The sequence below is a fragment of the Manacus vitellinus genome, unplaced genomic scaffold, assembly GCF_001715985.3.
Source record: "Manacus vitellinus isolate BGI_N305 unplaced genomic scaffold, ASM171598v3 scaffold_1_pilon, whole genome shotgun sequence".
NCBI lineage: Eukaryota > Metazoa > Chordata > Aves > Passeriformes > Pipridae > Manacus > Manacus vitellinus.
Window position 1 is genome coordinate 20,626,839 of NW_021939396.1, and position 24,922 is coordinate 20,651,760.

A 24,922-nucleotide genomic window follows, 5' to 3' on the forward strand; every position below is an offset into this window, starting at 1 on the left:
GCTTAGCGATGCAAATTTGATTTCCACTTTGCTTGTAGACCCACCAAAGTTAACTTGGTTTCACCAAGGTTCTTTACTTAGATTGTATCTGTCTTGTTTTGCTTGTATTGCTCTGAACTCTGGGAGACCGGGAGGAATCAAATTAGGACCTGACTAATGGTGTGAAGGCAGTTCTTATTTTAAAAGATAGAAGATAGTAAAATAAACGCTGTGATAACACAGAAGCGTGGAGGAAATGTTGCCCTGGAAATGCGAGCTGAATTCTAAGACTTGAAGCTAAAGCACTTTTTAATTGAAAAATTAAAGGAGTAGTTTGACTGGTATTTTTCTGCTATGTTTTCAGGATACAAGGTGGCTCTTGACTAGGGTTGGGATTTACAACAATAAAACCAACTGGTATTTGGGTAAACAGTGAATGAAATGTTCATTCTGCACATTATCAGCTGCAGTGGCCACCAAAACAGCTTGAATTTCACTTTGGCTTCATTTTCTCATGGGACCAGTCCTATGCCATCAGTCCTTGTAAGACAGAAGGCCAGTATAGAGCATGGGAGAAGGCAGTTTCCATCACCCCCATGCTGGCTAGTAGAAAGAAGGTCACACTTGGCAGATAAACTCTGACCCTGGGGGCTCCTGGAGGTGTTGTGAGCCTCAAATAACCTGCAAAGGAGACCTGAAACTCACAGGTACAAACTCTCTCTACACACTGCAGAAGAGGAGGTTAAGGAACAGTAATCAAATTATGAAGGTTCATGGATAATATCAATCCTTATCTGCTTCAGATATTACCTAGAAAGTCAATTACATTAAATATAGTATAAGCACTGATTTAGAATGCAGGACTCCAAAGAAAAGTAACAGTACTTGAACAGTACAAATTAACTGAAAACTGCTTTTTGCCTGATGTTGTTTTGTAAATGACATGAGAAGGATTATGTAAAGTACAAGAGATTGTGCAGAGATCCTGTAACATTCTAAACAGTAAACCAGGAAAATATCCTAATAATAACTGACATATAAGCTACAGTTTCTAAGTTTGAACCCACAGAGTACTGCATAGAATTTTACACATTATATAATCCAATATCTGAAAGAATGGCAACATGGAAATAAATAACAATAAATTGTGATCCTGCTGGAGATGCCACATAAATTAAAATTTGGCTTCACTATTTTTTTGTAGGAGAACAAGAAGGAGGTTCTTAAATAGCAAATTTGCTATTTGCAAAATTACAGTAGCCCTTAAAAATATGTTCATAAAATTCTATCAGAATTTGTGCTTTGCAGGCATACTGTTTAAAATAAGAGAAGAACTTTAAATGTGTTCCGTTGAAGGTATTAATAATGTACTAACCAGTACCAGTACTAATATCTGACTCAAGGATTTTTAAGTGCATAATCAGAAGAAAAGTAAGTGATAGAGATATTTTCCCTCAAATTCTATGTAAGTAGCAATAAAGTGGCACAGAGTTATTTCAGGCATATTTACCTACTGTGTTAAGAAACAAATCAATTTTGTTTATAAACTGTAACTTGGTCACATTCTCATTGAAATAACTGCCTAAATCAACAGAGGAACTGATTTTCACCCACTACATCTGCTGCTTCTAGTTAAAGACGGTGAAAAGTGAAAATGGACTGTTATTGTAACACTGTGAGGAAACTGCAGAAAGGTTTGAGAGCTGCTACTTCTGAAAACTTCTATGCGACATTATGTTTTGCATAGAAAACAAAAGAATGAACTTAAATCCATCACTCTTTGCTTCTTCAGAGGACTCTGCTGAAGTTTGTGCGGGGAAAACAACTAGTAATAACTAGCATGTTATAGACAATTTGTGCTGTCTATCCACAAGCAAACAATCTGCAGAATACAGTCAGGGGACTCTCACATGAATAGCTGGTTTTTACATTTGCTGTGATCCCTAGTGGGATCCTCCAACTGCCTACTGTCTTGCAAGACAGAATGCCTTAACTCTGAGCAAATTGCTAGGAAGATCTGATCTCTTCTAACTTCGGAGTTTCACCCTGTGTATCATATGCTCCAGTTCTTCTCCTAAAAAACACAGCTGTCTTGGAGACAAACATGACTTTTGACATAACTGGGGCCCATCCCACAAAGCAATGTGAAGATCAAGATAAGGAGTGCAGACTCGATCCAATAATGACCTAGGAGCCAGTGTTGTCTGTACAGCACAGGAGTGATGTAGCTTCTCTTCCTTTTTAATGACATCTAACAGACCTCTATCTTTCATTAAAATCTGCAAAAGGAACTCACGAAGTCTGGCAGCTTTAGCTAGAGTTGCTTAAAGCCTCAAATGCCATCAGTTTTGGACCTACCTCAACTCTGAAAGGAACTATATGTTGGGGGTGTCTTATCCCTAAGGAAGGTCAAAACCTCATGAAATCTGAGGAAAATGTGGGGGGATGGAGAGGAATAGAAGAGTGAGCATTGGACCTCAGACTTATTACTGAAATATTAGCCAAACTAGCGAGACCTGCAGTATTCAGAATAAAAGTTAAAAGGGAAAGGTTAGGTTCCTGAAATGTAGAGGATCTGGGCAGGAAAAAAACAGAGGAAGAAAGAAGCTTTAAGTTAAGTAAAACAGTTGGAGGGACACCATCAAGAGCTGAAAAATCCAAATCTATGGTGTGCTCTCGCTGTTTTTGTAACATGAAAAAGTTGAACAATTTTTAATTATAGACTATAGTAGCTTCATTAATACTAAAATTAATTCTAAATGTAAATAAAGCATTATATAACTATCCTCTAATACAAAAAATAACTTATTTTAGGTATATATATTTGTGTAAAATAGTTTAAATGGGCAATTACTGCATCTCTATGTTTAATTAGCAAAAGAAAAATGGAGAATTTTATTGATGTGAATGTAAAAGAAATACAATCCTTTTAAAACTATTTATTTTCATTTAACTGAACTGCCTTGCCATACTAAAAAAACATTTTGCAGAGGTTAAATAAAGTATTTCATGGCAACCGCTGCTTCTTAGTGCCTGTGTAACAAGAAACATGAGCCAGCCGAAGTTGTGCAAGTTGGTTTTCCTTCCCAGTAAGAGAATGTGGTATCTAAGACCTTGTCCTAACTCATTTTATCCCCAAGAGTAAGTCAAGTAAGTCAAGTATGAACTAATGCCTGGAGGGAAGTCCCTGACTCCAGAAGTATGGATTATTTCACATTTATCTTACAATCGGCTCTCAGAGTTCTTAAAATTCACTAACTTGGCAAGTCAGGAATTATCATGAGAAATGAAATAATTTCATAACTATGAAGTCATCTAGCATTCCATGAATATGACACTGGGAGGGTTTGTCCATGCTTGGGCATTATTCTGACCTTTGGATAATAAGCTGTTAGATAGTTTTCCATGGAAACAATTAGAAAAGTGCCACAGCATAACAGGGACAACCTGATGTCTTGATTGAGTTATTTTCATTTCAAGGATTTGTATTAATCACTGAAAAAATGTACATGACAACATTTGTAATAATATTTAAACAAACTTGTTTTGTATGATTTGAAACAAAAAAGGATTGTACTGTTCAGATGAGCTGCCATTCTGGAGCATGTTATTTTTACAGTGATTTGTATTTGGCATTAACCAAATGAATAAGCCTATAGGGGAATGCCAAGGTTCTCTGACCTTTGTGAAGAAAATTTGGTTCTATCTCAACAGTGTGTAGAAAGCCTGTGCTTCCATATATTTTCAGTGAAATTACCTCAGCTATTTTTTAGTCTCTAATTTTACCAGCAAGAGAAGACTGTTGAAAAATGTTAACAGAGCAGAAATCATCTTGATATTATTCCAAGGGTTGGGACAAGGGAGGTATAACCCCCGTACTAGAAGAGCCTGCTGGCCAGCAATATGGTTGAGTCAGAAGTGAGCTGTTATCTTTGCCATCTCCTGGGACTTGGGAATCCATCATGACACTCCTGACTGTTTATCAGCCCAGTTCTTCAGTGAATCTAAATCTGATTAGAGCAAAACAGCATGGGGAAACCCTTTGACATCACCAACTCTCAGCTGAAGAATGAATATCTGAAAAATGAATCTGAAGTTCCTACTGTCACCTCACCCACTCCCTTATGTGTGATTTGGTTTTCTGATGGATTCACAACCAAGTAATTTCATATAAGTAACCAGAATATGGATATAACAAATTTTTAGGAATAAAGCCTTACTTGGTTGTGGGTTTATTTAAAATTGCTTTAAATATTTCCTTCTTCTTCCACGTGTTTATGGAAAGGTTTAAATGTTTTTTGGGTGGTTGCTACAAAAGCAAATGGTAATTGAAATATATGCCATGTTTAGTTAGCTTTCTTTCTTCCTCACACAACTGAAGGGAATCACATCTATCATAACCCAAGTGTCACTTGATGAGTGGGGATCCTGTCTCACACTGACACATGCCCAATTGCACAGAGCACAGTCACCCATTTGGTTTGCTCGCCTGTGGGCTGGGACATCACAGGCCTTTTGCTCATATGAGAAAACATGTCTTTTTTGAAAACATGAAAAGGGATGTACAGTACTCCAGAGTCTCTGTGTCTCCAAAGGCCTCCCTCTGTGCACACACTGTTTATAACAGCTCCTCTGTCGCTGGGGTAAGACAGCCCTTTATTAGTCTGGCTTCCTCTTAACTTATGCCTTGACTTCAGTGTCAACTACAACTGTTTACTCTGGCTGAATTTTCCCTGCACAGATGACCACATTCATGTAAAATTCAGTAGTTTTGCACATCCACCAGCTGACATATGAATGAAAACCACAGTAAATTTGCCATATCTGCTTCCCAATGTAAGTTGAAACTTGCCAGCAGTGAAAATGGGCACAGCTCCTGTTTAGAATTATGATACCTTCTTTCTCACATGCTAATACTGGTATCTTCTAGGGCTCTAGAGGAGTGAGGAACCCCTGTTCACTACACTTCTTCTAGGATCTGTAAAAATTTTAGTAAGTCTTCAGAGCAGGAGTACAGCTCAACAAGTAGAGTGGCACAGGTACCTAGTCTCCCACTCAGCAAGAGCTGGGTATATATTAAGAAAAGAGAAGAAATAGGTTTGCTGTCTCATTAACATTTTCTTTTTTAAAAATTTAAATTCCTATCTTGTTTTGAATTAAGATGAAAAGTCCATTTCTCACCACCATCCAAGTGTTGGTTTCCTCTCCCAAGTAAAAAGTGACAGGACAAGAGGAAATGGCCTCAAGTTGTGACAGGGAGGTTTAGATTGGATATTAGGAAAAATTCACAGTAAGGCTTGTCTAGCAATGGAACAGGTTGGTCAGGGAACTGGTCAAGTCACCATCCCTGAAAGTATTTAAAAGAGGTGTGGATGTGGCACTTAGGGAGATGGTTTAGCAGTGGACTTGGCAGTGCTGAGCTGGACTCAATGATTTTAAAGGTCTTTTCAACTTATATGATTCTATGGTTTCATTGAAATACTTCCTGTTGATAGTTTAAAAATATTTTATTTCAGTTTCAGTGTTTATTCTTCAAATAAAATCAAAGAAACAGAAACTGAGTTATTTAAGCTATATAAGTGGGGTGTTTCTCACAACTTCAAATCTTTTCTAATGCAAGCACATGCTAATTTGAGTGCTTTGTCCAGTTTGACCCTGTTCTGCAAACAATTTCAATGAACAGATGCTTCTGGCAAAAACAATTCATTAAAAAAATTCCCCAAACCTCTAATGTACATCTCAGAAAACAGACACTGATCACTTAGTTATAAAAACCTGGCAAGCTGTCTTTCTCTTTTTTCAGAAGCTTCAGTTTCCACAAGCGCTCGGTTTTACAAAAAGCGGTCATGCACATCCAGTTCCACCCTTGAGTAACTTCTAAACACTTCTGGCTTTCCTCACTCTATGTTTACCTTTTCTCTCTGTTGCAGCCCCAGCATGTGACTCCTGAAGGAACAGGAGCTTGAGAGATAGTCAAGGCCACAGAGAAAACCAAAGAATCAGCATGTAAAGCCAACAGTCAGCTTTAGCAAATGCTGCACTGGGAGGACTGTTTCTGACATACCTGTGGGGACTTGTGCGAGCGCCAGCTGTACTGGTGACTGTGGAGACTGGCCAGCAAAATATTTTCATCAGTATCCACCTGGCCAAACCGCAGTGTCTCTTGTGTGTCATTACACATCACGAAATGGCTGAAGACTAACTCCTCTGCCTCAGGGCATTGGTTCTGGAAGGAAAGGGATATGAAAGCCAGTAAGAATCAGTAAGAATTTGGCAGCTGCCTGCCCAGTGGCGACTGTTACAACACAGAAATACAAGATCTCTTCAATTAGTTTTGGTCTCATAGCACTCTACTCTCTGCAAAATATAGTGTTTACGTTGACAAAATATATTCTAAGACTTATCATATTTTACTTCACGTTTCTGTACAGCAAATCTTAGATTTAAAACTACAATAAAGACTAAACTTCCTAATTTGGGTAAAAAACTTCGACGAAATTCAATTCTGTGGGAATTACTTGTCACGCAGGGCAGACAGGGCACTACAAACTGAGCAGGGAGGCAAGAAGAGCTTTCTCCATGCTTGACAACTGATCTCTAAGGCCAACAGGTTGCACTTCCTTCTCCCCAGCTGCTGCTTCTACTTTGAAATGTTGCTGTGGGCCAGCAGAAGAAGACTCTCCCTTGATACCACAACACTTGAAAAGTCAACTAAAGAAAAAGCAGGAGACATGGGGAATGTATTTTCATAGGTCCATGAGGCTAGTTTGAAAATGCACCATGCAATTTAAAAGGAAAAAAAAATTATCAAGGGTTTTAAAAGTATTTCAGATTTTAAAATATTTTTTCTCCAGCCTGCAGCATCCTTCCATCCCCTCTTTCTGCTTTTCATCTGGTTGGTTGTCACTCTGTTGACACAGTGAGACTATATGATAGTCATAAAAATTACCAGAGTTACAGCTCCTGAAGGCACAAACTATAATCCCCTATATGGGAGAGGTCAAAGTGTGACTGATAATTTGGTTTGGAGATCATCTCTCATATATTTCTGCCCTAGTCACTACTGGGCTGGCACCTTCCACTTACAAGCAACCATCTAGCAACCATAACAATGACTCAAAGAAAAAAAAAAGTAACATTTGGATAGTCTTCACGCAATTTAATGAGTATAACACAAGGAATTCATCTTCTTGTGGGTTTTTTTACCTCTTTTTGACCCATCTTTCCTAGTACACACACAACATTTTACTGTTGGTTGGTTTCCTTCTTCATAACATGACCCAGCTGGTCTCTTCTCATCCTTTCTTCCCATGACATTTTCTCTAACTTTTGGAACCTCCATGGTTTCTGAGAGCTGTTTCCCCTCCTTGCTCTCTCAGTGGACCTTTTAAATGGACCTAACAAAGCTAGCACCTTCCCTGTCTCTAATCATACGAGTCTCTTAGTTCTTTGATAACAATGTGCCTGGATGCCTGCAGAAACTCAGAGATCAAACAAGAGGGAGAGAAATCTTTCCTCACAGATCCCTATGGATCCTCAGTCATTCATGAAAAACTGTCTGGTACACTACTTGTAGACCATTGCTGGGTGATGCACATGGAAGAGTTTTTCTGAAAAGCGAAGTGTGCAAGGTATGTCCAATTGAGCATCCTTGAATGCATGTCCACTACTGTTATCAACTTCAGAATGACTGCAGATGAATCACAGAGTGGTTGGGGCTGGAAGGCACCTCTGGACATCACCTATTCCAAGCCCTCTGCTGAAGCAGGTTCACCTAGAGCAAGTTGCACAGGATTGCACACAGACGGCTTTTGAATATCTTCAAAGGAGACTCCACAGCCTCTCTAGACAACCCGTGCTCTGTCACCCTCACAGAAAAGATGTTTTTCATGATGTTCAGATGGAACATCCTGTCTTTGAGTTTGTGCCCCTTGCCCTTTGTCCTTAATTAAGGCAGGTTGAAATTCCCTTCGTAAAGGAATATCAGAATGATTGGCTGGGAGTGTTTGTGCAAAACCTATTCATCCAAGGAGTATTTAAGCATGAAAATATTTAGATTAAAGGTTTCTCCCCAAATTTCATTAATTGTTTTGCATAAGATCAGGTATCTTCTGTGAAACAAGAGTTAGGTAAGCACAACCAAAACTGCACACTTCTTCTAAGCAGCAAAATTCATTACAGAGAAATATGTCTGTATGACATTCAGTAGCAGATCTGGGTGTGCTAAAGGCTGACATTTACAGTGCCACTTCAGAGTGTAGAGTTTATTTTGGCATTTTCTAATGGAGGATCTACGACTTTTTACTGTCAAGCTGCCATACCCACATACCCATAAGTCTACCACAAATATATATATTTTCCCATAACAGCTTTGCAAAATGTTCTTTTTAAAAGGGAGGATTTACTATCTACAGAGCTAAGTATGTTGCTACAGTCAAACCTAGATCTAACCCCAGGGGAATTTGAAAAGGTTTTTCTTCTACTCCAATACATTTTCTTGCTGATTACGCAGAGACTGGAAGAACAACGCCAGAAGGTGATGAACTTCCTTCTTTTTACCTTACTAACTAACTTAGTTTCAAGTAAGTGAACACAAACTGTAGGTTCTTGCATTTTCCAGAGGGAAAAGAGAGTCCAGCAAGTTTTTGGCATGCATAGAACTCCTAAATTGTGCTGGAGGAATGTTATGCCATCAGGAATTATTAATAGACTTCCACACATTTGCTGCTGATGAACGACTGCCATTACTCATTAGTCTTAAATGCTAGGTTTGCTACTAGAATCCAATGCTTTCAACAGCAACACTTCTCAAAGTTAAATGAAAGAGGTATTTAAAACTCAATTTTATAACAATTCCAAAGTTTTAACCCAGGAAATACCAAATTTTGCATAATAAGGCATTGGTCCATGCTGCCAGGCTTAAGAGAAAGCTACAGATGCCTCAGGTCTTGGTAATAAGAGATGACTAAAGGATAGTCAAGGAAGCTTGGGGATGCTTTAGCTCAGTATGGCAACTATTCACTGCACAGGCAGGGTTCTAGGCAACTTTATTCTCCTTGCAGTAAAGACAGGAGATTTTTCCCAGATAGAATAGCACCCATGCTTCTTGATCCCTGAGGATGTGCAGCAAGTTCTTGCACCCATCACAGGGAGACGGATTCCACATTGCTACTGAAGTCTCACAGTAGAAGCTTCTACGGGGTGAGCAGAAAGGGAGAAAATAAAAAGTCAGCAAAGAGATGCAGTGAGGAAATCTTGATTGATAAAAGAGAGTTTAGAGAAACCAGGCATAAAAAACCCAAATAGAACTGGGCCATTTGTGTGGCAATGATGCTGAAGGGCTGAATGATGACTCCAGGAGCAGAAAACACCTAAGTGTGGACTAAGAAAAAAATTCCCTCTGAATAAAAACAGCAAATCAAAAGAATCAGCAAAAGATCAACAGCCTGAATCAGATACAGACTAGGGTCAGTTCCTGGGGGACGATTTCTTGCCACTCTTTAGATCATTTTTCAGCTGTTCTTTTCTCTCAGAGAAGCCTGGAAAGTGTCTCTCCTTTATTGGGCTTTCAAATATTTTGTGAATTCTATTCAGAGAGGGGGGAAAGCATCCTACATAATACTAGTCACCAGGTTTTCCCTAGTCATTCAGGACTTTCTGCTCATGTCTCAGCTCATAGCTATTTCAAAGCATTTCTGGATCTGGAAAAAAACCCCCCGATCATAAAAGCCTAGGCCTCTTTATATGCACAAAGTTATTTTCTTTGTACTTCATGAGCTACCTAAGACTTCTGCAAGCTGTTTCTCTCCCTCTCATGTCTCTCCCCCCCCACACTCTCACCTAGTAATGTTTTTTGGACAGAAAATCTTTAGCAATTTCTTATCTCCCTTGAAGTTCCTCTAAGAGAAAAGAACATTTTCCATAGGATTCTTTAAACTTCATTCTCACAGCGATGTCCTGCCATTATCAGCTAGAAACTTTCTGTATCCTTTTCCTTTGTTCTTTGTGCTTATGGTAGAAAGATGGGGAAACTACTGTGATCACAAGATGTCATTTTGACTGATCCCAGCTCATTAAAAACTTACGCAACTGCCAACAGAAAGGTTAAGCACCATGCAGACCTTGAAGAAAAGATGTTCTAGTGGTTTAAAACAGGTTTAAAACAGGAGCTTTTGTAACTTCCGAGGAGTTTAGGAAAACATTTGCAATGCGAAACCACAAAGGAAAAGCTTTTTCCCAGGAATAACACTCAGTACCATACCTGGGGAGCTGCTTTCTCAGTTGACCCTCTGTCTCTAGATACCATAAAGCCCTAATGCTGTAAAACAATTTGTGAAGGCTTAAATGCCCAAATAAAGGAAAAAATCACAACATCCTTCACTCCACTTTTATTCACAGGAGACATGCATTTTCTATCTCACTTGATAGTCTATGTGTTATTACTAAATAATAAAACTAAATTAATAACAACCTTGAAGTTCCCTGCCCAGTTCTTTAATTATTAAACCCATTACTCCAGTTTTGCATTTAGATGTTCATTAGCCAGTTACTGTTTGTATTTAAATAGGGATTTCAGATCAGACAATGAAATATGTCAAAAGGGGAAACTGTTTTCTAAAAGTGCTAATCCTCTCAGATTTTCAGCATGTGACTTAGAAGTATAAAGCAAGTTGTATGCCTTGTGTTTTTTAGGTTCAATCTACTTTCAAGATGTTCACCATTACTTAAACAAAAAAAAACCCACCGAACTCCCTCAAAAAAAGAAAAAAAAGAAAAAAAAAGAAAAAAAAGTCAGTCCATATCTAGGAAACAAAGACACTGACAGAGGCTTCTGGTAATTCTGAACTCCTGACCTAAAGGTGCAGGGCCAAATTGTTTCATGCTTCATCTGTCTGTCTACTGACTACAACATCACTTGTTTCAGATATTAACCCAGTAAAAAGTATGTGGAGAATTCAAATAACCTTTCCTGGTTATTAAATTAATGCTTCTAGTTGCAGCATTTATACTGCATTTTGTGTGAACAGCAAACAACAAACAATGCCTATTATTGTAAAATTTATTCCCTCCCCATGCAGTGCAGTGCATGCCAACCTCCCAATCTGGAGGTAAAGTCACATAAAAACCATCTTGGCAACAATTAATTTAATAATCCATTTTGAACCCACTTGTGTGTTAACTGTTCCCTAATTTCAAAGCAATGCAAGTTTTTAATCTCAAATACTCAGGGCCAGATACCCACCACATCAGAACATGGTGGCAAGCACCCTTGACATGAGAGGAAACGAGAAAATTACAGCAACAATTACAGAAGTATATCCTCCTGTGGCTCATGTTAACATTGCCAAATCCATGTATAAATCAGTACCAACTATTCATAGAATGTACCTGTCAGCAATATACTATGCGACATATGGCTCTACTTAATCAAATATACAATTCCATTTTTTTCAACTCAGAATATTCCTTCAAGGCAGAGAATAGTCAGTCAGTCACTCACACTGTGATGTGGTTTAAAACATTTAAATATTTATGCACCATATTTTATTTATATGTATAGCTATGTCTGAGAGATCTTTTTTTTCCCATCCTAAGAGGAAACTGACCTTTCTGAAGGCCATTTTGCAGTAGTTGCCACACATGTCTTAGATGAGGGAGTAGTACTAAGTCAGAAATATTTTGGGTTTAAACAGCCTATCAAGGACTCCCTTATACTTTCTATGTTTGTTTTTTATTAAAAGCATTGTTCAAAATATGACAAAAAACAGAAATTGGAGCTACAAAGATTTTTGTTCACATTGATATTTGAGCCAGCTGTAAAGATTTAAATCACACTAGATCTTGTTTTATGAATGTCCTTTTGCAACAAGAAAACCATGGAATGCCCTTAAAAAAGAATTTTTTGATATAAAACAGATGTTTTATCCTTTTTGGGGGCTTTGTTATTGTAGTGCCATGATAGGTAATTAATTCCCAGGCTCCACATAGGTCTTCAGGCAGATGAAGAGAATGATTTGATTTCAAGGCTGTAGTAGAGTAAGGGAATTACAGGCCTTTGAGGGGTCATTGCAGAAGCAAGGTTCCTTATACTGGGACTGGCTTCAGCCATTAATGCTGCTTGCACAGAATGTAATGTGAAACTAGTGTTGAACTTCAATAAGGATGGAAGTAGTAGCTGGAAACAATATGCTCTGGTGCTCAGACTTTGCTGTGCTTACATATCGTGTCTCACTCACCTTTTCATAAATGCATGGAATATTATGCATTTCAAGACCAAGATTTTGATTATTCTGATATAAATTCATGTAGTTTCTCTGAAGTGCAAGCAGTTTTGGCTACATTTACCTTTACAGATAGCAAACACTGTCTCCTAATTTTCATAGCTATCACAGAATTAATGTTTATTAGTAAAAACCACTTTCAGTATAAGGTACAGCTTTTACATCTTGGAATATTTTCAATGAATGCAGTGGTTATTCTAATTTGCTATTAAATTAATCACGATAGCTACATTCTCACTATTGGATTTGCATACCTGCTGCCAGGCTTGAATTGCTGTATTTAAAGAATGAACTGCATATTGGCCAAAGTTGATGAAAATGGGGTCAACCATTATTGTGCAGTCCAATAGCCTTCTTGCTGTGCTGCTGGAAATAGCAATCTGTCCCCAGATTTTTAAAGGTTTCACAACATTCTGCAGAGTCACATTTCGACACTCCAAAAGTTTACAGTCGGCTTGAGTTGAAAACTGGATCTCCTGGAACACCGATTCATCGTTCCACTGACGAAGATATACATGAGGTTCATCAAAGGAAACTATCATGTATTCTAGTTCAGATGGCATGTTCTTATCAGATAAAAATGGCCGAAGAAACTTTGGTGGTGCTGAAAAGTGAAAGAAAAAACAAGACTGGAACATCACAATCACCGCATTCTGTATGTTTTTGTAAATTGTGTGTTAACTGCTTGTACATAAGATAAAACAAATAAAATTCATTAAAGAGTCGACATTTCTGAAATCCGAAATGAATGCTGTTCACACTGTTTGTTAGATGTAAAATAGAATTGTAATTAATAACAACTGCAAACAAAAAGTATCTGCAAACCAAAATCTTTTCATGGTAAACAGACCAGCCACCAAACTGCTTTATCTACACACTGCTCAATACTTCAGATTGCTGCCTATTTGGAGCAGAGACCATATTTCTGTGAGAATTTTGGCTATAGTAGATGTCTATGATATTCCACACACAGCACATTACGAACACAATAACAATTAGCATTATACTATTTGCTGACATGTGACAGTGCAGGCTAACAGGCTCCACAATGGAAGTTGTCTTTGATGCAATTATGGACAGCTCAAGACCACAAACCCACTGAGATGCAACATATTAACCCATAACACTAGAAATGAAACAAAACAGTATCCTGAGACTAAAGTATGAGAAATATATCATAAAAAAGATTTTATCGCCTTCATTGAAGTCTCAGTCCTGCAAAACGCTGAGCACTGAGGCAGCAGACACTGCAAGGCATGTATACCACTTGTGTAACATGAAGCATGCGAATATTTCCACTGATGTTATTATTTACATTGCTGGAACTTCTCACATGCTTAAAATTAGTATATGCTTTAGTGCTCTACAGATTTGGAACCAAAACACTCATCTCTATCCAGGATCAAGCCCTATTATTCTACAAAAGAGTAATAGATACAGTAAGTTTTGTGCTCCCTTGGTGTATAACAGCACAAAGGAGCCCCAAAACTTAAGGCCTTTAGATGCTATAACAACAGCAACAACAGCACAAACTCAGTCGCTGTTAAAAAATGAAACAGCTGGGTTTGATTTTAATCTGATTTTTGCCTTTTCCAGTATATGTACTTTTAAAGACTGAGCATCTGGAATTGGAGTGCAATAGTGAGGAAAATTATGTACTGATAAAAGTAGCTGATAGACAAGAAATTATTTGCTAGTCATTGAATGTCATTTTTGGTATGATTTGATAATGAATGTATTATAATACTTGCAAAAACACAAAAACTACTCACAAAGAAAGCTGTCCCTGTCAAAACTATCCAAGTTTGCCCATCTTCCACAGAAAGCATTCCTGGCATTTGAAAATCAGACAATAATCTAAAGATCTCTTGGAATGTATTTGCCATTAATGCAATGACAGAGAGCACTGAACCAAACCATATGTAGCTCCAAAAGTGATCATAACTGAAATGACAGTTAAATCTGTAGTTCTCAGAACTCTTCCAAGGAATTCTTATTAAGGGGGTTGCAAAATCTTCAAATATTTTAGCAGGACTGTTAATATGCTGGAAAATGTAAAAGATCAAATTCATTCACTAAGATGGCTCAAAAGTGAAGTGGCACCTGCTGTCACTAATCAGACTATGGAAAACAGACGGCTTCTACAGTTACCCATTCCGGAGGCAGGAAGGGGGCTGATCAGTCTCACTGCCTACCGTATGTACTTTGTCAGTGCACAGAAGTCATCGGTTTTACCCTGGAGCCTGTACCACTGGTGGCTGTTTGTGATAATTTATTTCAAGAATGTCTGTTTGAACGAGGAAATGAGGACTACAGACAGCAAAAGAGTGGTTAAGCAGCACGTATGAACTATATGCTTTTACTATGCTACACAAAGGAGTACATACCTGTGCCGAGTTGATCAAGATGATGGCATAGGTGGACTTCCAAATAGGTAAACTGGATCATTACACTTAGTGATGGCACAAACCAAGGAGTAAAACAGGAGTCAACCCTGGTACAGGCTGCTAATGCCGTGGGGGTTACAAGCTGATCACACGCGCTTTGGGAGCCAGATTCACTTTCCGAGCTGCAGAAGGTAGATAACAAAGTAGATAACAAAGTAGTACTTTCAGGACTTCCAGGATTTTACCACTTTATAGTAGGACTTGATCATGCTCCATGCTCATTTGCTGACACAGACAACGTCACTGTTTTATTTTAACTGCTAATGTCAGTGTCTGTACTTTTTGCAAAGCAGAACAGAACAGACAAGATTGCAATCCAACCACACTTTTATCACACTACACTTCCAATTTACAAACATCTGAACCACCACAACAATACATATTTAGAGAAAATAAAACCCTTATACACCAGGTATCTTTAATTGTTGAAATAGCTAAACAGCTGTTTCAACATTACTTAAGCTATATGAATGAGCTATGAGTTAATCTGGTCAAGAGAATGATTTTTCATAAATTTATAAAATTACTTCTATACTTCTATGTCCCTGTAAGCTTTATTTCCTTTGTTCTTCTCACTCTACAATCATAATTTAAAAACAATCTCCAAGTGTTATAAGCTCACCCTGGAGCCCTTTACTAGCATCTATTACAACATATTAACTACACATTTATAATGCCATGCCACTGATTTTTTTTCATAGTTGTGCTCCTGACACCATGAATTTCCAAGAATTATCTTTCAGCCTTTTGAGAGAAACTAACACTACATCAGAATTCTACAGGTTGCTAAAACACCACTGAAGTACAAATAAACTTTCTAATTTAAGCTAAATCTATCCTTAATGTTCCTTATTCTCACTGCTTTTGAAGTTTGGCACTAAAGAGTTGTAGTTTAAAAGTTTAGACTTGATTCAAGAGAATTATGTCCATGTCCTCAGTCAAATACTGTCTTTACTTTTCAAATAAAATTAAATGAAGGATAAACTAAGGTCAACTTAATATTTCTGTCAGAAAGTCATCAGTTTTTATAAAGCACCACAAATACATTTTCATTGACATTTTCAAGATATTTTAAATTCAAACAGAAGTTTAAATTTGACAATTGACTTTTAAAACAAAACGTCTTATGCTTTCAGGACCAAAATTTTCATCATGCAATGTGTTTTACCTCAAAATTATGCACAAATATAGTAGGTACTAAAAATGTTCAGCTACGAGTGCATGGAGTTCCACGGATAGGTAAATTTATCAGTATTTTTTTGTGGTACAGTAACTATCTAGCACAGTATTTATTTATAGAGCTTAAATCCAACTTTAGGTTTGTGGACATAAAATACTTATGCAGCAGTAAAACCCAACTAAAATTAGCCAATTATCAAAGAATCGTGACAGGATATTAAGAATGGACTAGGTTGGTAAAGGATGAAACATAAATTACTTAATTGGAATTTTAGCTGCTTTCCTGTGCTTCTTTACTTCTTCAAATTGTCAATTTACATTCAAAAAATGGTGTTTATAGGCCTTTTGAGATAGGTATCTTTGGAAATAAAATTATTCTTTGTGTTCACATGATAAAATATTTATGGAACTGGACCACAGTCAGAGAAGTGAGATGCTTTTCTTTGTTTTGCCACGGATATTTCTTAGATTGTTGGAACAGAGCATGGAAGCAAATCTGAAAGGACCAAAATTCATATGCTGATTTAGACAACAAAGTACTTTAGGATCTATGAAACTGGTTAATTCTCTCAGAATAATGATTAATATTTAAAGATTTTTTGCTCATTGCATTTTGATTAGAAACAGAAGTTCAGGAAAATATAAAATGAAAACAGAAAAATGGTAGATGGGTGCAGACAAATGCTAACCAAACTGTGAGGAACTTTAAAAAAAAGTAATTGCAGTTTGATATTCTGAATTAAGACTTAATTTGCATGAACAGCTGTAATGGTTGTAAAAAGGAAGGACATTTATTTCTGAAATTTGAGGTTTATTCTGAAAATATATATATCTTTTCCTCAGAAACCTATTCCTTCAGTCACCTATCAGTGACTCAGCATTTTTATTTCTTTTAATATGCTTCGGAGATGCATATTTTCATAGAATAAAAAAAAACAAACAAACCTCTCCAATTTTGCATTTAGTCAAATTTTATGTACCTGTTTTTTATTTATTGAGCATTTTACTGTGGTGGGACCTTTGTAATTTCTCAGTCATAACCACAATGATCACAGAGCAACATGACATGCTTGATTCAGAGGGAAATGTGGCAGGAACTTCACACTAGGGAGATAATGTAAAGTATTTACCCATATTTTGCACTAGTTTTGCTGCCCCACAAGCAGCAGACCAAGTGGAGGTAATATTCTGGAATTTAAAGTGTTGGGAACAAAAAGATTCAAAGCTGCTTTTTGTTTCCTCATGGAGAGTCATCTTAGAAACCAAAAAGGCTCACCACTGAAACAATTCCTACAAAATTCGGAGTCCAGCCACATGCTTGAAAACCTAACCAGAGAGAAACGGCAAATGAGAGTGGGACAATGTTGCTCCATGGGACAGAACTGGCCTTGCACCCTGTCTCCTGCTAGGGAGGGACAAGTGCCAGCAGTGACAGATTGAGAGGAGCAGGACAATGCTTGCTAAACCACTTAGAAGGAAAAGGTACTCTAAAGAGAGAAAATAACTTTCTAGAAAGCATCTGAAAAGAAACACAATGAGGACTCATTCATCACTCTTTCCCTATCTGCTCAGATTTCGTTGAAGTGTAATTGTTTTATCTGTGAGGAGGTCAATTTGATTTTTACTCAACCAGAATCCATATTCAGAATTATAGCCCCCATGTCATTATGAAAATAAAAATATAGTAACAGTATAAATCAGTTACAATACATGTACTAAAAGTAGCAACCAAACTACTATTGTATTTTCTTAAAAAAACTCAACTGTAATAAAAAATCATAATATCAAATTAACAGGTTTTAAAGAGGGACTGTAGCCACTACCATGACTCTCTGATTTTAAATTAAATCCCATTTAAATGTTTTGCCTAGGTAGACTTCTGTCAGACCTGTAGCACTGCCACTTTGACCTTGCACAGAGCACAGAAATCAGACACAGTCCTTCATCTCATGCTGTGCACAAACACAAGAGAAAGCAGAGTTAGCTGAAAACACAGGGAAATTTCTACTAAGTCTTGGTAAACAACAGTAGGAGCATTAATATCAGAAGTAGGTGTGATTATGAAATCAAAATTTGTGCATGAAGTGAATACTTTATAAAAACACCCTCACATTTCTCAGCTGCCTTGGAGCTGTGTGGATCATCCATGATTTTTCACCTGCAGAGAAAAGGAACAACCAGCTTCTACTGCTTTGTGTTTGGCACAACATGCTGAGGGATGGGTGTAGCAAAACCAGAAGAAATTTTAAATAAAACCGACCTGACCAGAATTTTATTTTTTTTTCAAAATCCTGGGAAATATCAGAATTTTTAAAATGGAAAATACCCATGTTTGAATTAATTATATAAGTTATGATATTCACATCATGCAAAGCAGTTCAAATTCAATATATGGCAACTGGGAGCAATGACTTAGCAGTGACCTGCATTATTCTTGTTATTTTAAGAGTGGAATATTTAAACCGAAACTGCCATTTGTGATGAAACTACAACATGGGAAAATATCCACTGGGAAGAAGAAAGAGACCACGTAACTCATTTAATTTATGACTCAAATGCTGGTCTGAACCCAAATTTTTAGAGGTCAAAATCCAGTACATCATTTACTTTGAAAAAAAGCTAAAACAATTAGCAAGAAATATGATCATGATTCTTCACTTGAATTTTTAAAAAGTAGCAATTTAAGCTTATTTAAAAGTTTTGGTACTTGTTTCATGGTTTGTATCTTAAGGCATTTTCAATTACTATTTTACATTAGTATGTCAGTAATTATAGAAATACTGTTTAAATTAGACAGCAGATGCACAAATATATAAAATATCTTCTAACAGAACCCATTTAAACAAAAAATTATAAACCCCTCCCAACCAAACCAGGGAGGGGCTTTAATGTCTCACCAACCAAACAAAGCTTCAAAAGTAATTTCGAATATGATTTGTTAGTCCTGTAACATGAAAAACCTCTAAAAATAATTTACTCTGTGACTATTTCTGTGATCATTTTCCCGTGATAAAACCCCCTACTTTAAGGTCCTGCATAAACAGTCATTTATGCCATATATGATTTATTTCATAAACACTGTCTTATATCCCCAAAGAGACGCTAAATTATTTCACTTAGGACTTCAGATTTGTTCATTCATTGATTAAACATTCATAAATGTTCATTCAAACCTTATGCATACATGAAATAATGAACAGGCTACAAAACTCTTAAAAACAAACAACATACACATATATACTATGGCCTTCACCAGATAGCTCCTTGATTTTTATACTTCCAATTTGTTCCTGATCGATCTCAGAAAGAGCTTGCATACCACAAGATTTGGATCATGACATCTTTGCACATTCCCATATTCATTACTGGTTGATATACTTCAGCCTGCCAGCTTCTGGCTCAACATATCAGCTGAATCCACATCTTCTCACAAACCCTGTCGTTTTCTTGTTATATGAACCACATAAGTTTCATACTTTATAACTGATGTTAGGAATCAATAATAAAGTACTTAAAACACAAGGGATCAGCTCTCTGTTATTAATAATTAGCATATCATAGAGGTTACCACCAAAAAAAACCCTTGCAGAATTTTAAGGAAATGCTATTATTATTACGCAGCAGCTGCATGCATATGGCAACTGTTAGAGTCTGATCCAAAATACAACATCAAACTAAGAAAATAAACTTCAACAAGACTAAGCATTTTTATGCTTTTACACAATTAATAGTGAATTAAATTTTCTAATCAATCATACAGTTGCTGCATGTAATTAATGTCAAATTATCAGGAGCCTCCAGGAAAACTGAGATTCAACTTTTATACAGCTTTTGTTTCTTGCTCTTGCAGATCCCTCAGTGTTAGAATTTGGTCGTCTAACACTCAGCACTAGCTTTAAGCAAAGTGCCTTGTGGCTCTTCTCACAAGTCTGTAAGATCTCATGTTAAACATTTGTTTTAGGAACAAGCCTAACACTGAAATTTACCATGGGCATTACATGGGCAGTGTCTCTCTCAAAACCAAAAAAGTTTGTGATTTTTTTGGTCAGGTTAGAATCTAGAACACATTTTAGAGTGCTTGGTGACAAGAAACAACCCATACTGGCAGCAGTATGTTTGTTTGATAAAGCCAGAGTTTCAGCAAAGTTACTGCCAACATGGACTTCCTACATGCTACTAGGGGTCTAGAAAGGCTGGCCTTCTCTGCAGGTCCACAGTATCTGTCACCACCTCCTAATCAAGGCTTCTCTTTAACAGAATATGATCCTTTGGGGCTTAACCATTACCTTAAATTTGTTCCATAGTGGTAACTATATGTATTTCAGTGCTTGTGCACTGTCTCAAGACCTCCAGGTCAGTGACATGTGACTGCCATGTTTTCTCTGTCTCCCAGAAAAAGCCAGTGTGCTTCAAAAACCCTAGGTCAAAGCCTTATCTCCGAGGAACAGCTCCTCTTATTCTGATCCACTCAGGAGCACTCCTGACTGGTCAGGATTAATTCTTCCTCACCGGTCCTTCCTGCAGTTGTCCTCAAGCAAGTTTGCAGTGCAGCCTTGTTTCAAGTTAGTGTAGAGAGATCAGCTTGAATTTCTATCATAGAACCATAGAACAGGTTGGGTTGGAAGGGACCTTAAAGACCACAGCTCCAACTGCCCTCCCATGGGCAGGACACCTTAACTAGACCAGGCTGCTTCAAGGCCCATCCAGCCTGGACTTGAACACATCCAGGGATGGGACATACATAACTTCTCTGGGCAACCTTCTTCCAGTGCCTCACTACTCTCTGAGTAAAGAATTTCTTCCTAATATCTAATCTATCTAACCTGACATCTTTAAGTTCAAATCTATTCCCCCTTCTCCTATCACTACATGTCTCTGTAAGAAGTCCCTTTCCAGCTTTGTATAGGTTCTGGAAGGCTGGTCTAAGATCTCCCCAGAGCCTTCTCTTCCTCAGGCTGAACAACCCCAGGTCCCAGCCTGTCTTTATAGAAGAGGTGCTCCAGCCCTCTGATCATCTTCATGGCCAGCCCACCAGGAGGTCCACATCCTTCTTACATTTGGGGCCCCAAGAGCTAGAGCAGTACTCCAACATGCCTCCAAACTGAAAACACTGCTGAGGCAGGGAATAGAACTTTTTCTCTTATCTAATTGAAATCAGAGTTTTTCCTTGTGTATCCTATAGGTTTCTGGTTTCTGGAGTTTACCCTGACCTACACAAATCTTTAAATTTCCAGTCTACTGTTAGTTCATGTAGGTTTAAACTACACTTAAAACTATTATAAATTCCCCAGGCCACCAAAGGTATCAAGACTACTGATTCTGCAGTCCCTGTACAGGTAGGTGGCAGTTCAAGGCATGTTCTCTTGACTTCCCTCTTTCTCTTCTGTTTATTTACCTTCAAATGCTTCGGTAGTGCAGTGTATATTTTTTGCTACCTTATTCCCTCTCCTGCTATCTCTCTGCAGTGAACTGCAAATGTTTCAGTTTAATTTCTGTTCTTTCTGAACAGTTACAGCTCATTAGCTTATCAGAGCTCCCCGAATGAAACATTGCATACAGTGATAAACTCTATTTGAGCAGAAAACAATAAACATGATTACAGTGCTAAATGCCTTAATGAAAAAAAATCTACTAAATTTCACTACATCATTTCCAGTTCCCACCGAGTTCACATTTCTGTGGTGTTAAGCTGACCAGGAAGGCAATTCTGTCAGGGTCCCACATTCAGAGGAATTAACCTTGTCTAAAACACTTAACTTCTCAATGATGAAAATGCATTCTTTCACAATTAACATCAAGAAATCATTTCCAACCTGATACTATTAATGGAAACCAGATGTTAAATTTTCTTCATTAATTTTGTAAGCCATGCTCTTAATCCCTGATTTCTCTGAATTCTGTAGCTTCGTACAACACATGTGGATGCTACATACTCATTCAAGCATGTGTTCATACACAAGCAGCAAGAATCAGCAAATACCAATAATCCAACAGAGTAATTTTGGCTTTTCTGCTCTAAATATAGAATATTAAGAAAGTCTTTGAAAGCAATTCCACTTCTATTTCTGGACAGAATTTGTACTCATTTTTTCTTACTCTACATATTAACCAAAAGTGGAATGAATGCAAATAGAATGAATATCTGTCAGTGCACACTGATTCCAGCTGTAAACACAATGTAAAATGAATCTCCAGTGTTTGAAAACACCGATTAATTTTTTTTTATTGTTAGCATAGTAAGTAAACTGTGTGAATAATAATAATGTAATGCTCTTGAAACACTACAGTTTTATTCAATATAATTAAAATAGACATTTGGATTATTTTAGTCATCGACTTGCACTGAGGAGAGAATAAGGCGATGTATGAGCATTGCATGGAAGAAGAATGTTTACTACTACATTATAGAACGGATTGTGCCTCAGCCTTCTTTTGGTAATTAGCTAATTTTACTGCCTTGTGCAGTTAAGAGGTTTCAGGATATGACCTGTTCGTCTCCACTTTTCAGCAATCCTTGTATTCAGAAAATGGATGGTTATGATGACGCCAGGCTGCCTATGAACCTAAAGAAAGCTCTTTTTTGTGAACACTCCATGCCCTTGTGTGAAGGTGAACGACGGTCTGAAGCTCATGTACGATGAACTACCCTTATCACATATGAAAGCAGTATCTTATTTCCTAAAGTCTCTTGAAAGGGATCTCTTAGGAGGGTAGCATTAGATGCCTCTTTTTCCCTCCTCCTTTAAAATTACCTTTGGTCATCGGCCACATTCTGGTTGTTATTCAGGACAATCCTCCAAAGGTCGGAGGCAATGAGCTCTTTCTGATCGTTCACAAGGTTGATACTGGGCAGTTGCAGTTCACAGACTTTGCTTTCTGATAGACTGAATTCCCGGAATGCAACAAATGATTTCTGAAGCTCATCCCAGTACTCCAAACTGCAAGGAATCTGTGATAAAAGGGAGAAGGTATAATTAATTTATACTCAGGGGCAAATATAATAGTTTTCCTGTAAACACTAAAAGAGTAAAACTAACTAAACTAAATAAAAGTAAATTGCCATATCAGAACTGTAACCATTACTGAGATCCTGTGATGTCTGGACTTGAATTAAAATGCTTTTAGAACATCATTGGAGACTAACTTTTCTAATTAATTTCCAACTAATTCCAACTTCCTCTGTACAAAAATAGCTACTTGTTCCACAGTACCCATGAATAACAAAGACAATTCAACTAATTATTATTTGTATTATGCAGCCAAAAAAATCCATCAGATGTCTTCACATCATGGTATCAAAGACATTCAAGTCATCATTAATTTTTTCTGGAACTTGTTGTTTTAGTTTTATTATATAACAAAACATAAATTTATTAAAATAATCAATGACGTAGAGAAAAAAATGTGAGAGACAACACAATACCCTGTTGTGGGTCAACACATTACTGAAAATCTTGGGTGAAATAATGAAGTACTTGTAATCAGATGATCTTTTTTTTCAAGGAATATTGGTTATTTAGACTAACAAATGCAAATCAAACCCAGTAAATACATAGTGACTTCTGTTTAGTCACATTCCTAATTTTAAGTCTGTAAATAATCTACTTGGATTATTTCTGGATGCACCAATGAACTGGAGAGAATGTTATTAGAGAGATTTTTAAAGACAAAAGAAAACCAGCTTTAATAAAAGTATAGGCTTTAAAGGGTTGTGTCCTAGTCCTCTTTTTTTTTTTTTTTCGGTAATAGCATAAAAATGAATGAGACTATGAATTTAAAACAAATTCAAACTCAGTCAGCTATGAAGATTTTTGAATTAAGATACTGAAATCCACAGTTATGACAGTTGTACAGACTCAAGAATTACTAAAAGTCAAGCTGACATAAAACAATCAGTAAGAAAAAATTTACACATATGTACTATTACCTTTTTCATCCCTGCGTGTCTGTGCATACATAAATAACCAGGAAAAAAAGTAAGAATGTGGTAGAGATGCAAGCAAATCTAGAAAAATCTCTGTAAGTAATCTTCCTTGTTTTTCATTAAAGATTATAATGCATATGGAGGTGACAGCAGGCTGATTAATTAACAGGAATGAAGGTTAAGAAGAAAAATTCAGGGAGCTCAATGGTTCAAGCTGGGGAGGGCAAAGGAACATAAATAATCACCAAAGAATTCTGGAGGAATTAACATGTGGAACCACAGAGCCTGAAAGGTGGATTTTTACTATATCTGTCAAGTCACAATGATTGAAAAAATCCACCACAGTCACTAAAATTTGTTTTAGGGAAAAGGTAGGGAAAAAAAATTATCTAATAACTGCCAACAAAACTCTGACACCAGTAATGTATATATCACAGAGCACCAGAGCAATATCAATCAGGAGAGCTGCTTTAATTTTAAAGACTAAAGTCTGAGAGAAAGGGATTGATTTAACATCAAAACCCACGTCATATGCATAAAGAAAACGTATTTGTTTATAAGCTGCATATTGAATTGGAAATGGTGAAGATACGTAAATGTCAGCCAGAAAATTATGAGGCGGTATGAAGATGCTTGGAAAAAGCAAATGCCATCCTGAGAGACACCAGGTGAGATATTTCCAAAAGCAAAGGACAATTATTAATTGACTTGTATAATACACCAGTGGGGACTCATCTGGAATATGGCATACATTTACATTTTTTCACCTTTGAATTGTATTAATTCCTACTGTGGAGAGTTGATGACTAAATGAAATAAAACAATAGGAGCATAATTGCTCCACCCATACACCTCACAAGAGAAACAGTTAATAGAGGAAAGATCTTTAGAAACTATGGGTCAAAACTGAGGTTGCTCTATGAATAAAATGTAAGGCTAGAAACCACACAGAAAAAGATAGGAAGGTTCAAGGACAGACTTGGTACTCATGACAGTTGCTTTTAAAAGCTTGGTTTGTTAATAAGATGGAGAAATAACAAGCATTGCCCAATGGGAGAACACTGGGCTTGATCTTTGCTGCTTCTGTGTTGCTAACCGTACAACAGTGCTGT

At 37.1% G+C, this 24,922-nt stretch overlaps 1 protein-coding gene across 1 annotated transcript in view; it reads right to left on the reverse strand.

The window, feature by feature from the left end:
* VPS13B (vacuolar protein sorting 13 homolog B) overlaps positions 1 to 24,922 on the reverse strand; it is a 424,315-nt gene that overhangs the window by 40,226 nt on the left and 359,167 nt on the right. Inside the window, exons 39-42 of the mRNA XM_008924039.2 lie at positions 22,639 to 22,835; positions 14,648 to 14,829; positions 12,515 to 12,864; positions 6,044 to 6,205 (exon numbers count right to left, since the gene is read on the reverse strand). Of these exons, the coding sequence (XP_008922287.1) occupies positions 6,044 to 6,205; positions 12,515 to 12,864; positions 14,648 to 14,829; positions 22,639 to 22,835 (891 nt within the window). The remainder of the gene's footprint in view (positions 1 to 6,043; positions 6,206 to 12,514; positions 12,865 to 14,647; positions 14,830 to 22,638; positions 22,836 to 24,922) is intronic.